At 41.1% G+C, this 16,413-nt stretch overlaps 1 protein-coding gene across 1 annotated transcript in view; it reads right to left on the reverse strand.

Annotated features, from left to right (window-relative positions):
* Positions 1-1,281: 1,281 nt before the first annotated feature.
* LOC123506171 overlaps positions 1,282-16,413 on the reverse strand; it is a 19,285-nt gene continuing 4,153 nt past the window's right edge. Inside the window, exons 3-4 of the mRNA XM_045258086.1 lie at positions 2,013-2,113; positions 1,282-1,785 (exon numbers count right to left, since the gene is read on the reverse strand). Of these exons, the coding sequence (XP_045114021.1) occupies positions 1,475-1,785; positions 2,013-2,113 (412 nt within the window). The 3' untranslated portion in view covers positions 1,282-1,474. The remainder of the gene's footprint in view (positions 1,786-2,012; positions 2,114-16,413) is intronic.

The raw sequence follows: 16,413 nt of genomic DNA on the forward strand, positions 1-16,413 counted from the left end.
TTTGCTCTCTTTTTTCACTCTATCACCACACACACCACTGTCACCACACACCATACACCACAATTTGCCCGCTTTCAATCTATCACCACACACACCACTATCACCACATACCGTACATCACACTGCTCTCTTCCACTCTATCACCACACACACCATGCACCACACTGCTCTCTTCCACTTTATCACCACACACACCACTGTCACCACACACCATACACCACACTGCTCTCTTCCACTCTATCACCACACACACCACTGTCACCACACACCATACACCACACTGCTCTCTTCCACTCTATCACCACACACACCACTGTCACCACACACCATACACCACACTGCTCTCTTCCACTCTATCACCACACACACCACTGTCACCACACACCATACACCACACTGCTCTCTTCCACTCTATCACCACACACACCACACACATTTTGTATATTTTTTTTTATTTGTTTATTTGTGTTGCTTTTTATTGGTTTTGAATGTCGTGATTTGTAATGTCGATATTTTATCACTCATCTCTCACTGTTTATCATGTTTTGTTTTTTCTAAATGATTATGTGTCATTTTTGTTGTTTCGTATTCTTTTTTTGTATTTTTTATTAGGTTTATATATTGTGTGTAATGTAATGTGTAATGTAATGTGTAGTAATGTCGACATTTTGAAGCTCCCCACGGCAACTTGTATCCTTAAATAAACTAAAACCATAATAACACTGAATATTCCACACAAAATTCCGTGATAATTTTCAAACAGTGAGAATTTAACACATACAAGGACATAGTATTGGAATTGATAGCGGGGAAGGAGAAAAGAGTGAATTCCTTTAAAGAGCCACAGCTGATGATGGCGTCGGTACCTCCCGCCAAGACACATGGTTGACCTCACTGGAGTGCCGTTATATTTTCAGCCTGTATAGAGGTGACAGTGCCGTGACAGAGGTGGTGGAGGTTATTAATGCACCAAGGAACGGGTTAGCGTCGTTTCGTACACCCGTCGTTTCGTAACCACGTCGTTTCGTACATAAATACGACGTTTCGTATACATGCAGAGCGACGTTTCGTACCTATAACAGGGTGCGTTTCGTACACACACACAAAATGAAAATAAAGATGTTTGTTGCTACGCTGGTGATCCTTTTCCTCATTAAAAACAGCTAACTCATTATTAAGTGGTTTTTAAAAGGAATTGATGAATAAAAAGACTTCATAATATTTATTTACTAAAAATATAAATGAATTGATTAATAAAAAGACCATGATATTTATTTGTCATATATCTTAAAACTTTAAAAGAACTTATAAAGGTACCAAAGGTACACACTCTGAGAGGAAAGCACTCGTTGTAAGTTCTCGACTTTCGTATTTCAGCCACAGCTCGTGCAATTTTGCTTGTTTATTCTTGGAGGACTGCCTGGAACGGCTACTAAGAATAAACTATATCAAAATATTTCTAGGAGCCAACTGTTCAAGTAGTACCGTATATACATACAGTCCACTGAATTGGTCTGCCCTCTGGTAAGTCAGCAGGAATTGCTTGGGGCTGGATGGAAGTCTCCAGTCGCTGAGAAACATCTTCAATAGTCTCGTCAACATTGAATTCTACTGGTAGGCCTACACCATTAGACTGAACAAGTGATGTGTCTGCTGTCAAATTCTCAGTTGAAGTAGACAATGTTGGTGCATCAAGAGAAATTCTCTCACGAACAGCAGTTGATTCGGCAATAGGGTGTAGATCGTGGCCAAACTCTAATGAACTCTGTTCACTAAAGGGGTTTTCTGTAAAAGAAAACAAAAGGTTGATGTTGATGTTGAGTTGTGTTTATTTACATACCCCGCCCGGGGCTCCCACTACTGGGAAAACCTATTGTTTATTACTACTATTATTATTATTATTATTATTATTATTATTATTATTATTATTATTATTATTATTATTTATTTTTATTTATTAGGTATGGCTAATATAAAGAAATAGTAAACTATAATAACTGAATTACACTTACCAGATGGCATGGGTGTTTCATTATAATTCTCACAGTCTGGACAAATCCAGTCATGTTGACCACCGGACTTAAGAAGTCTGTTAATAGCTCGGTAGCTATCTCTGGATGATAAATCTAATTATATGATAGTCACTGTTTGCTAAAGTCTCTCCTACCTCAACTTCCTTTAAACAATGCTCAATATTTGTTAGTACTATGTCTAAAACCTTCCTCCCCCTAGTAGGTTTATCTACCATCTGCACTAAATAGTTATCCTGAAAACTTTCCATAAACTTATTTTCACTAGCATCTCCTACCATCCTCTCCCAGTTTACTGACTTAAGATTAAAATCCCCTAAGATAATTGTCTTACTAGTACACCCCCTATTTATCTCATCTACCATAAGGTTGTCTACCTCTGCTGACTGGTTAGGTGGTCTATAAAAAGCTCCTACTCTAATAACCTTACTTTTGTTTACTCTAACATCCAGCCATAAGGACTCTACTCTGTTATCTACCTTAATACCATTAACCTGACTGGAAATGAAGGATTTTTTTACATAAATAACTACTCCTCCACCTATCCTACCAATTCTCTGGTGTAAATACATAATGTATCCATCTACTTCATATTCTTTCCTATTTTCCCTAAACTTTTCCTCATTTACCCATGCCTCTGTGACACATACAACATCTAAGTCCTCCTCAACTATATAACTAGATAACTCGTCCTTCTTGTTCCTAAGACTCCTGGCATTTACATAAAAACATTTAAGTCCAGCTACCTTCCTAGATGCTGTCTCCTTATTTGGAATCCTAATCTTATTCTCTCCTATTTGCACCTGGAAATCTTTCCTAATCTTTTCACTATCTCTGTTTATCCTATCTAATTTATGTCTAGCATCTTTCTTCTGGAATGCATTTCCTACCTCACCCCCTACACTCCATCCCAACTCCCCCCTCCAGACATCCACTCAGCACATCCACATCCTTCCTACTCAGATGCACACCATCCCTAGCATACAAATCCCTTCGCCCATAGAGCCTATCCCATACATCCACAAAGCTGACACCCACATCCTTACACATCCCTTTTACCCGATCATTCACACCAATGGCTCTAGACAACCATTCCCTGCTAACATACACACGAGGCAAGATTCCTGACACTACACACCTCCTACCACCGTACACTCCTATTACAATGCTATGCATAACTTCTAAATATTACCGTTTTCTGCTGGTGTAGATAAGGCATTGCAAAAAAACATACCCGCTACATATCTACAACTGTCTACAAATTCTACAAATTTATCAACCCAATCTACAAATGGTCAATGAAATACACTACACCAGTGATGAAGATCTGTGGCCAACCTTCAGAACTTCATTGGTACGTCTCCAAGAATCATCCTTTTCTTCTCCCTCTTCCTTTTTTCCTCCTCTTGTTCCTTTGGCAACACCGGCAGTAGTAGCAGTCTGGTGTCCGTTGTATGTCATGCACGCTCACTCCAAAAACTTGCCTCACTTCTTTGGCGTTAGTAGTACTGAATCCTGGAACAAGAGATGGAACAATATTGTAATGGCGTCCTCCTCAATGCCTGTTGTCTTGTAGTACAGAGGGTTGAGGAAGGTATTGTGGATGATGTAACGATAAGTATGGTATATTAAGGAGAGCCAAGGTGGATCGGGTTTGCGTGGGTGGCTCTGTAGGTTTAAGGAGGAAAACTGCCGTACCAAACCCATAATTAATACAAGCGGAGGAACTTTATGAGTAGGGATTTTGGAATGTTGTGCATGGTAGAAATATTAGTGTTAGCATGAAGTGTACTACAACATGTATAAGGAGGAATAGAGTAAGGAAGGCAGGGTATTTAACATTGCGTGAATTGGCACGCGGGGCAGTAGATTTGAGTATGGGGCAGGAAAAGCCGCGATCTCGGATGAAGGGAGTGAGTGGCACTCTCTACTCGGACATTGGTGGGGTGTGGACGCGTCACGGTGAGCGAGGGTCTCTGATCAGGTGGGTAATGTGATCAGGGCAGTGGAATTTCGTGTTAATATAATCGAGGGTGTCATTATGTGGAGTTAAGTCGTGTATTCAAGTGAGGAGAGAGTGTTTCTCTGTTGTTGGTTAAGAGTGCCGCGTCACTTTCATCGTTTTTTGTTCGAATGTACTTTACTTTATTTGAAATATATGTAAAATTGACTTGGAAGAGAGTTTTCCTTCAATGAAAATCCCAGCCCGTGTGGTACAATGATAACACGTCGACGAATGATGAGTGATGAGCAGAGGACTTGTGTCCCGAGAGGTTTTTTTCATGTAGGAAGAGCGCCAGCCAAGGGCAAGAAACAAAGAAAAAAAAAAAAAAAAAAAAAAAAAAAAGGCCCACTTGAGTGCTGGCTCTCTAAAAAGTGGAAAAGCGTCAGCCAAAACAAGGAAGGAAATGCCTCGATATCTCTCTCTTCAAAGAAGACAAGTCGCAGGAATTCAGAAATACAGATGCAGGTAGGGAGTTCCAGATTTTACCAATGAAAAGGATGAATGATTGAGAGTACTGGTTAACTCCTGCGTTGGGAAGTTGGACACAATAGGGATGAGAAGAAAGCCTTGTAAAGCGAGGCCGCAGGACGAGGGGAGGCATAAAGATAGCAAGATCTGTAGAACAGTTAGCATGAAAATAACGATAAAAGAGAAGGAGATTCAACATTTCGGCGGTGAAAAAGAGGCTGAATTAGTTAGTCAGAGGAGGGGAATACCAAAACAATTGTTCAGTTTACTGTCCATATCAATTTGGAACACTGCTGAACCTGTTATAATGGTCAACAATTTGAAATCATTAAACCTAGCTTTGTCAAATCCCCTTGGATACTGCCAACATGAAAAACCTCATAGAACCAATAAACGCACTTACAATTCACTACAAGCACACAGTATGCACCAATACTGACACCACACCACAAAACACACCATACACAACTGACACACACACAAACAACTTAAATCACTCAAAACTAACCCAAAACACCCTGCAACACCTCAAAATATAAAAAGCTCACCCAAAACACATTACAGACACCCAAGTTACCAATATCATCCCTAGACATACACACACACACACACATGTAGTGAACACCACTACACTACACTAGATAAGAGAGAGAGAGAGAGAGAGAGAGAGAGAGAGAGAGAGAGAGAGAGAGAGAGAGAGAGAGAGAGAGAGAGAGAGAGAGAGCAAACAAATCTTAACAGAAAAACAAGAACAACAACAACAAAAACCACAATTTCCTTTACTCCTATATCCAGGGCAGAACACGGAGACACAGGCTTGCCCGACTTTAGTGAACAGCGGCGGGCAGTCAGTGTGGTGCAAGGTGTAGGTAATCTGCGCCGTGAATTGACCGCCCACAGCCTCCGCCACGTCCACCTCATTCTGCCTGTCGTCACCTGGGAACGAAGCGGGTAATCAATGATAAAGGACACTTGTTATAAGGACCCACTGACACTGAGCTAGCCTGTTGAGGGCCTCAAAACATACTCAAAAATCCTTGTATAGGCCCAATTCACTCTTACACACACCCACGACAAACCACACATACCCAAACCCTCTTAAAATCTCAATAACATTCCAGAACACACTAAGAAAACACAGAACAGGTTAAAATACCTCCAAACTCACTAGAAACACCCAATATTTAATGAAATATCCCCCACACACACCCAAAAGACCACTAACCTCCCCCCCACCACTTATAACACTCATAATAATACCAAATCCCACTCAGAACACCAACCAATCCCTCAAAGTTCTCCCAAACCACACTCAAAACATGCTAATACACTTACCTAAATATTACACCTTGGCTTCTTCTACTATTCCACCTTTATTTCTCATTTCTTCTTCATCCTTCTCCATTATTACTCCTTCTTCTTCCTCCTCCTCCTTCCATCCACACGTCTGAGCCTAGAAACACATCAAAACACTAGATATTAGACAAAATATTCAGGAAAAGGAGGGTGACTTAAGTATTATGGCTTTGCTGCTGCTCCTCTTCCTCCTCCCTTTCTCCTCTCTTCCTCTTTATCCTCCTTTATTTCAACTTTCTTCCTCTTTCTGCTACAATTATCTAAACATCTGAACCTAGAAACCCACGAAAACACGTAGAAATCACTAGATATTAGGCAAAATATCGACGAACTGTGGCTTTGGAAAATTGGCGCCAGCCACTACTTGGGTGAGCTGTGGTCATCCGAGAGAGAACGGGAACGGGGGTGACTCGGCTAAATTACGTAAATCATTTCATTTCAAAAATGACTTTTACAAAAAACGAAGCCACGGCCAAATGCTTGTTATTTTATGACGTGATAAATACTTAAACTAATTTTCAAAATATCAAAATATCTCCAGCTTAACTGGTTTTTAAAAAAAGGTCTAAATTAAGTACGGTAAAAGTACAAAAACATTTTAACCCATAAATCTCTTAAAACGTCCTATAAAGTCAAGCCATTTTCACTTGGCGTGTATTTTATCACATTTCAGGGAGTCTGAGCTATCTTTCAGGGCATTCTACAGCGTGTTAGACCGAGAAGCAGAAACGTGAGCAAATAAAATAAAGAAAAATAAGAGCTTTATACAACAGCACCAAACACCATTTCAAAGTCCACATATTTCACTCAATAGATTGATTTCACGCTTAAAAGAGTATAACCGACTTTTTGACACCATAATGGCCCACTTATACCTTGAAATGAAAAAGCTCAAAACTCCAGGTGGGAAATTTTGAGCGTTAAAAAGCCTTTAACATACGCCATAAAACACCACTAAACGCCACATATTTACCCAGCACAGGCGCGGAACACACTTCAAACACAACGAAACATTTATAGAAACCATAAAAACATACCATGGAAGCGTAATATTAGCGTCAGGAAATATTCGAAAAAAAGTATTTGACCCAACAGGCTGGTGACGGGTGGGTGAGGGCGGGTGTAGGGTGTTGGCTAGGGGACCGTCGGGGGGGAAGCGGCCTGGAGGCAACACCGGCGGCGGGACATCCATATATAGCCTTTATCATCTCACCAAACCAAAATTAAGCCACACAGAGAAATTTTGACTAGACTAAATGAAATGTTAGACTGGTGGCTACCTTGTGACACATGTTTGGCCGAGGGTAAGTGAAGGAAACAAATATGAGAGGGTAATACAGACGCCTTGCTCTTTTTATGCTCCTTATACCATTACTTGAAAATATTTGCGTACTGTTTTCACTCTCATATGTAAAGAAAACCTAACATTAAGTGAATAGCCTTATAAATACCTTTAATAGACGAAGATTAGGCAGTGTGGTGAAGGCTTGAACGGTTTCTCATACTGATTGCCTCTTGGTGCTCCTTGAAAACTGTCGGTAATATAGCAACACTTCACTTTATTTGTGTGTGTGTGTGTCTCTGGGTGTGGGTGTGTGTGTGTGTGTGTGTGTCTCTGGGTGTGGGTGTGCATGGGTCAGTATAGCCCACCGCCACAACTGTGTTCACCACCACCACCGCTAAGAGACTACTGCCGTAGCAAAAGGTTATCTGTGAAGTCAGGACGCATGTATATATGTTTATGATAACTATCTGTCACTAAATCTCTTATTAATGAGACGCTATGCTTATACAAATACAACATGTCGATTTATTGGTTATTGTGACATCTTCCTCTTCGTTATCGTGTCCAGCTTTTGTTATTTGTCAAAGCAGGAAATATTAAATTGTATCTTGTTGTACAGCGAGTGTTGGCAAATCCCGCGAGGCAATAAACAAGGTGCTTAAAAGGCAGACTGTACTATTTTTCTCATTATCCATTTCTACCGCCTGATATACGAGTATTTCTGACAATAAACCAGGGTAACAGGACACTAAGTAGAGGAATATAGACTTTTTTTCTATCTACATACACATCTATATTGTTAATTATTTACGAATTTATTGACTTATCTATCTGCCTGCCTATCCATCTATCTATTTGTTTGCCCAACTGTCTATTTACATATCTATCAACCCATCAAATTACCCGCTTATCCATCTATCTTCACACAAGCATATAAATACCACTACCACCACCACCACCACCACAACCACTGCCAGTTCCCGCATCTTCCCATTCAGTCAGTTAGCCAAATAGTCAGTCAGCCAGATAGTCAGTCATTTAGTTAGTATTTTATTCATTTAATCAGTCAGTCAGTCAGTGAATCTATTAGTTAGACATGCAAACTATCCATCAATCCGTCAATCTTTCAGCCACTCAATCAATCAATATTCACGATGCAAAACAAGCAAACACACCATCAATAGTTACCACCACAATCACCACCACCACCACCAATACACAGCACACTGACATCATCACCACCAACACTTTCTAAAGGTGTGTACACACTTACTGAATTTCCACGCATCGTTTCATCGTTGCGTATCACCTTATAATGCGTTACGGTGCAACAGGGTATTGTACCCATTTTTGCCTATCCGCGTGGTGTATCATCGTTGAGTGATGCAACAGTGTCATTCAGTTTGTTCCTGACCGTAGCCATGAGTGTAAATGTGCAGTTGTCTGTGGCCACGTTTAGTTTTATTCATGAACATCAAATCAATAAAAGGAAAAATGAATGACGGAGTTGGTGGGTGTCTACACTCTATGTATGTGTAATGAAACAATACTGTGTTGACTGACTTGAAATTCCAGCATGTGACGGAACTGTATCAAAACGTGACAAGGATACACACAACTGATTTTGAGTTTGTCTGCAATTGGGGTCAAAATTGCAAAAAATATTCATGCCCGTCCACGACAACACTGAACATGCAACTGGACGATCCCACGCTCCTTGTCCACACACACACACACACACACACACACACACACACGAAGGTTGGTGAGTTGTGTATCATTCCTTTGAGATGACGCCAAAATACCGAAAAATGGCGGATCGAACCCGTTGCGTAACTTTGTGTCATATTTTGACACGCAACGGTGAAGCACTATCCTGTCAACACTGCTACGCAACGGTGATCCGATACGTGGAAATGCAACAAGTGTGTACACGCCTTAATTAAAACACAAACAATATTCATACACAGTGTTACACCCGCAACCCCGACCGCCGCCCCTCCACCGCTCCTCTGGTCCCGCGGCACGCAGGGTGGCCAGCCAGACAGCCGAGGTGACTCTGGGCGGCGGACTAACCTTCCTTCAAGACGTGTTTCTGTACCGTGGTGGAGGAATGAACTGATGGTGGTAGTGGTGGTAGTGGAGGACAGGATTCAGAGTGAGTGAGTGAGTGAGTGAATAAGTGAGTGAGAAAGAGGACAGGAAAGAATAGAAGAAAGAGGAAAAATAAGAATATCTTATCAGAGCACAACATTTTCTCTCCCTCTCCCCCCACCCCAGGTCTCGTGTCTGGTGATGAAATGGACGTCTGGTCAGTGGTGGTGGTGGTGGTGGTCAGTTGCCAATTGAAAATATTCTACGTCACCAGCTCCACCTTGAAAAGTCGCTCCAGTTTGGTCATTACCACAGACTGATGGAAAGTTAGAAGTTAATTTGGGCAGCATGACGTTATGAGGATAATGAATATAATGATGTAAGAGCTGGAGAACCACTGATGAGAGAAGAGAGGCGAGAACTGAAGTGACAGGAAGCAGCACTTCCTGCTTGCGTCACGTGAGCGTATTGCGCGCTGGTTGGGCACGTGGTAAGAACCCAGTGAGCGTGGCGGAAACTTAGTGAGCGTGGCGGGAGCCTGATCACATGCGTGTTATGACCGTAGTTAAATCCGATTGGACACAGTTATATGGTAGGGATATCAAGGGACGTACGCACTAAAGGCTTGGTAGATACGTAGCAGTGGAGGGATTTCGCAATTCCATCACGTCTCCACTACGTCCTCAAAAATTATATGAACGTGTTGAGAACCTGCTGCGCGTAGTAAGGACCGCCTCTGGTGTGATGGGGCCTTGACACGGAGAGTTTATCCCTGTCAGTGACGCACACCAAACTTTTCTCGGGAGCCTCGCTCGTCTCCTCTCCACCTCCCCCTCCCCCGCTGTTCCCCACACTCTCATCACTCGCCTTTTAAATCTCATTGATGTTTACTTGATTGATTGATAAGTTTATTGTTATAGCAGTGTATACACCATCGAACTGTTGTCAATTTACGTATGAATGAACCTAACAAATTACCAGCTTATGTATCTATCTATCTACACACAAGCATGTAGATATCTCCACCAGCACCGCCAACACCCACACCTGCCCACCTTCGCTATCATGAACGGCAGTGTGTCAGTTTACACAATACTACTAGTATTTCCATGCCACTATATTGTAGCATCATATCACCTCAGACGCAGGTCAACAAGACGAGACACAGCAAGGAGACCAGACCAGACGACACGAGAGAGAGAGAGAGAGAGAGAGAGAATCACGACACACAAACACACACACACACAAAGCTATGGGCGGCGTCAACAGCTCCACACCCACTGCCGCCCATATTTGTCCCGCCCATGCATGCTCACGCCCAAGCTTCCCCAGTCAGCCCATACGCCTCCACAGCCGCCCTCACTATATAATGAAGTGACTCAAGACACACAGATCCATGTGTTCCGGAGAAAACTGACGTCTGGCAGGCGAGGAGAGAGAGAGAGAGAGAGAGAGAGAGAGAGAGAGAGAGAGAGAGAGAGAGAGAGAGAGGTGTTTACTAGAAGTGTCAGGTGGCGGCGTGTAACTGTTACAAAGAGTGTCTCCATCTTGTGGTGGTGATTGATGCACTACATAAAGCAGAGTTCAGTGTAATTATCTTCCAGCAGTCCACCTCGCCATGCCCTCTTGTGTTTCTTGTTAAAGCAGGCACCACCCTCCCCACGCATTATAACTACCATACGCCTAATTAACTACCTTACCGCTAACTGTCCACATGTGACTCCTTCAATGCACGACACACCTTCCTAGTACAGCCTGTCAACCCCGTCACTGTCCCATCACCGTCCCATCACTAATGACACTGTGGAACCATTAATTAACTACCCTTCACTATCCACTCACTCCCACACGTCACGTCACCCCTTCCGTGCATTATTATACAGCTTTCTATTAAGTTAAAATATCCGCCCCATTACCGTCCCATCACTGTCTCATCATGTTTGTTACCTCCACTCTATTAATAGACTCACCCTCTCACTGAGCAGGTGGAGCTGGTGGACTAGGTGGGGCAAGTGGGGCGGTCACCGTGTTCCCAGATCTCGTGTCTGGTGAGGAAGAGGACGTCTGGTCACTGGCGGCGGTGGTGGTGGTGGACGTGGTGGGGAGTTGCCAAATGGAAATATTCTACGTCACTAGATCCACCTTGAAAAGCCGCAAAAAGATCGCCAAATCATTGTTGTACATGCTACAAATGTTCCTAGACGAAGTAATTGGCTTGACTAACACACAGGCTAATCAGTATAGGGCCCCGTTGACCGTTTATCCCTCCGAGTGACGCAGAGCAAACCTGTCTCGGGAGTCTCGATCACCACCCTCTAATCACTCGCCTTTTAAATCCGATTGATGTTTAATTGATTGATTGATAAGTTTATTGTTGTAGCAGTGTATACACCATCGAAATGTTTTTCATTTCCCTATGAATGAACCTATCAAATTACCAAGTTATCTATCTATCTATCTACACTCAAGCATGTAAATATCTTCTCCAGCACCGCCAACACCCACACCTGCCCACCTTCGCCATCATGAACGGGAGTGTGTCAGTTTACACATTACTTCTAGTATTTCCATGCAACTATATTGTGGCATCATATCACCTCAGACGCCGTGGCGCCATGCAACAAATTGTTGATTAATTTCGCTTCACTTGCAAACCAGATATTGTTTTGTATCTCTTTCAACTGATAGGAAAACAAGTCGATACATTATGCATTTTATTATATCAAGAGATATTGTGTTGCCATTAGAAATATATAGGAGTATCATTCACAAGATATCGTCATATCAGTAGGTATGAAAAATAAATACAAGTAACAAAAACTGCACCACGTTACAAGACACTGGCCAGACACTTAAATTAAGTATTGCATTGAAAGACTCACAAAACATCATCTCGGGAAACACGTAACAATACCTTTGTGCTTCACAACAGGAAGAATGAGTGATGAGCAGAGGAATCGTGACCCAAGAGGTTAACTTCCTCTCTTAGTCTACACTCTCCTTCCTTAAATACTATATACATATGTAACATAACATAACATAACATAAATAATAGGATAACAAAGGGCCACCAGGGCCCTTCTAGGTTATCCTGTATCAGTCGCACAGCGACCTCGTCATCAGTACTTAAAAATACACTTACAAGTACACAATACATTATATACTAATTCTAAATATTTGGCCCATTAACAGGGCTAAGTCCTGCAGCGAATTTCTCTACAATCTGTGATCCCCATACATGGGGATCATGTCTTGTTTAACTATAGTAAATTTCTTATAAAAACTATCATGCAGCACTATACATAATTATAAATCTAATAAATTTAAGTGCTTATCTAATCTGGATTTAAACATTGTCAAACTAGTGCTATTTACAACCGTCTCTGGCAATGCATTCCAGAAGTGTACCACCCTATGACTAAAGAAATATTTTCTTCTATCTAACCTGCAGCCTTGCTTTCTAATCTTCCTGCCATGATTTCTAGTCCTACTTCCCTCCTCTAAGGTAAAGAAAGATCTCACATCTATGTAGTTTGTATATGAGAACATTTTAAATAACTCTATCATATCCCCTCTTATACATCTCCTCTCAAATGAAAACATGTTTAATTCCTTTAATCTATCTCTATACTCCAGGCGCTTTAATGCTGGTATCATCCTAGTTGCTCTTCTCTGAACTGCTTCTAACATGTTGATATCCTGCCTATAGTGGGGTGACCAGGCCTGTATGCAATACTCTAAATGGGGCCTAACATAGGAATTATATAAGCTACGCACCACTTCCTTACTTTTATAACTAACATTTCTATTTATAAAACCCAGGATCCTATTTGCCCTATTTCTTGCTTCTAAACATTGCTTTGAAAATTTCATAGTCCTGTCTATCACTACTCCTAAATCCTTTCCTTCCTCCACTGCCTCTAGCCAACATCCCTCCATCTCATAGTTAAAGTTTGTGTTGTCTTTACCTAAATGCATAACCTGACACTTTTTAGAATGAAACTCCATCTGCCACCTGTCTGCCCATGCTATCAGCCTGTCCAGGTCTCGTTGTATTCTGTAATTGTCCTTTTCACCCTGTACTGCACATGCTATCTTAGTATCATCTGCAAACTTTGATACTTTGCTACTAATTCCTATATCTAAATCGTTAATGTACACCAAGAAAAGAAGAGGTCCTAGCACTGATCCTTGGGGTACCCCACTAACCACTTCCTTCCACTCAGACATTGTCCCATTTAATACTACTCTCTGTTTCCTATCAGAAAGCCATTCACTAATCCAATCAACTAACCTACCCCCTATCCCATGTAGTCTCAATTTGTACACTACCCTCCTATGCGGTACCTTATCAAACGCCTTGCTAAAATCTAGATATATAACATCTATGCTATTTCCATCATCTAACTCCTTGGTAATATATTCTAAGATATCGAGCAAATTTGTAAGACAGGACCTCCCTGATCTAAAGCCATGTTGGGTATCTCTAATTAATCTATTCTCATTTAAATGCTCCCAAATACTACCGTTAATGATTTTCTCTAGTATCTTACATACTATACTAGTTAAACTGATCGGTCTATAATTATTCGCATCATCCTTCCTACCTTTTTTAAATATTGGAGTAACATTAGCTAACTTCCAGTCCTGTGGTATCTCAGCAAACCTAAGTGATCTTTCAAAGATTAACTTAAGTGCTTCAGAAATACTGTCTACACCCTCCTAAGTACTCTGGCATGTAGCTCATCAGGACCACTAGCTTTCCTATCGTCTAGTTCAAGAATAAATTTCCTAATAATTCCCGGTTTTATATCAATATTTTCTAAAGCTCTTAAACTACTCGTCGCACTGTTTGTAACAGGATTTCCTATTCTTTCCTAGTAAATACTGAAGAAAATTGTTCATTCAATAATTCTACTATGTCTTCATTTTGATCCACTACTACACCATCTTTTCTGAGTGGTCCAATCCTATCCTTATTTCTTTTATCACTGACCTTGTAATAACTATATAATTTTTGGGATCTTTACTCCCAGCTCTAGCTAGTTTTATCTCTGCCTGCCTTTTACTTTTTTTATAACCTTACTCAAATCATCTCTGACCTGTCTGTACCTAATCAAATCTACATCTTCCCACTTTTCTGCAACTCTCTGTATGCCCTCTTCTTCTCTCTGATCTGGCTACCTATCTCATGAGTCCACCATAATGGCTTCCTGTTTCTCTGCCTTATATCTTTGTAAGGGATACACTGCATCACTATACCCTTTACTACAACCTTAAAAATATCCCACATCTCCTGTGCAGTTTTATTTCCAAAACTATCTTCCCAGTTTACCTCTCCTAATAACTGACGTAACCTACCATAATTGCCTTTCTGATAGTTTGGGACTCTAGTCTTATTCATTATATTATCCCTACTGGAATTAATGATAAATCTAATTATATGATAGTCCCTGTTTGCTAAAGTCTCTCCTACCTCAACTTCCTTTAAACAATGCTCAATATTTGTTAGTACTATGTCTAAAACCTTCCTCCCCCTAGTAGGTTTATCTACCATCTGCACTAAATAGTTATCCTGAAAACTTTCCATAAACTTATTTTCACTAGCATCTCCTACCATCCTCTCCCAGTTTACTGACTTAAGATTAAAATCCCCTAAGATAATTGTCTTACTAGTACACCCCCTATTTATCTCATCTACCATAAGGTTGTCTACCTCTGCTGACTGGTTAGGTGGTCTATAAAAGCTCCTACTCTAATAACCTTACTTTTGTTTACTCTAACATCCAGCCATAAGGACTCTACTCTGTTATCTACCTTAATACCATTAACCTGACTGGAAATGAAGGATTTTTTACATAAATAACTACTCCTCCACCTATCCTACCAATTCTCTGGTGTAAATACATAATGTATCCATCTACTTCATATTCTTTCCTATTTTCCTAAACTTTTCCTCATTTACCCATGCCTCTGTGACACATACAACATCTAAGTCCTCCTCAACTATATAACTAGATAACTCGTCCTTCTTGTTCCTAAGACTCCTGGCATTTACATAAAAACATTTAAGTCCAGCTACCTTCCTAGATGCTGTCTCCTTATTTGGAATCCTAATCTTATTCTCTCCTATTTGCACCTGGAAATCTTTCCTAATCTTTTCACTATCTCTGTTTATCCTATCTAATTTATGTCTAGCATCTTTCTTCTGGAATGCATTTCCTACCTCACCCCCTACACTCCATCCCAACTCCCCCCTCCAGACATCCACTCAGCACATCCACATCCTTCCTACTCAGATGCACACCATCCCTAGCATACAAATCCCTTCGCCCATAGAGCCTATCCCATACATCCACAAAGCTGACACCCACATCCTTACACATCCCTTTTACCCGATCATTCACACCAATGGCTCTAGACAACCATTCCCTGCTAACATACACACGAGGCAAGATTCCTGACACTACACACCTCCTACCACCGTACACTCCTATTACAATGCTATGCATAACTTCTAAATATTACCGTTTTCTGCTGGTGTAGATAAGGCATTGCAAAAAAACATACCCGCTACATATCTACAACTGTCTACAAATTCTACAAATTTATCAACCCAATCTACAAATGGTCAATGAAATACACTACACCAGTGATGAAGATCTGTGGCCAACCTTCAGAACTTCATTGGTACGTCTCCAAGAATCATCCTTTTCTTCTCCCTCTTCCTTTTTTCCTCCTCTTGTTCCTTTGGCAACACCGGCAGTAGTAGCAGTCTGGTGTCCGTTGTATGTCATGCACGCTCACTCCAAAACTTGCCTCACTTCTTTGGCGTTAGTAGTACTGAATCCTGGAACAAGAGATGGAACAATATTGTAATGGCGTCCTCCTCAATGCCTGTTGTCTTGTAGTACAGAGGGTTGAGGAAGGTATTGTGGATGATGTAACGATAAGTATGGTATATTAAGGAGAGCCAAGGTGGATCGGGTTTGCGTGGGTGGCTCTGTAGGTTTAAGGAGGAAAACTGCCGTACCAAACCCATAATTAATACAAGCGGAGGAACTTTATGAGTAGGGATTTTGGAATGTTGTGCATGGTAGAAATATTAGTGTTAGCATGAAGTGTACTACAACATGTATAAGGAGGAATAGAGTAAGGAAGGCAGGGTATTTAAC

This window comes from Portunus trituberculatus, chromosome 19 (assembly GCF_017591435.1).
Source record: "Portunus trituberculatus isolate SZX2019 chromosome 19, ASM1759143v1, whole genome shotgun sequence".
Lineage (NCBI taxonomy): Eukaryota > Metazoa > Arthropoda > Malacostraca > Decapoda > Portunidae > Portunus > Portunus trituberculatus.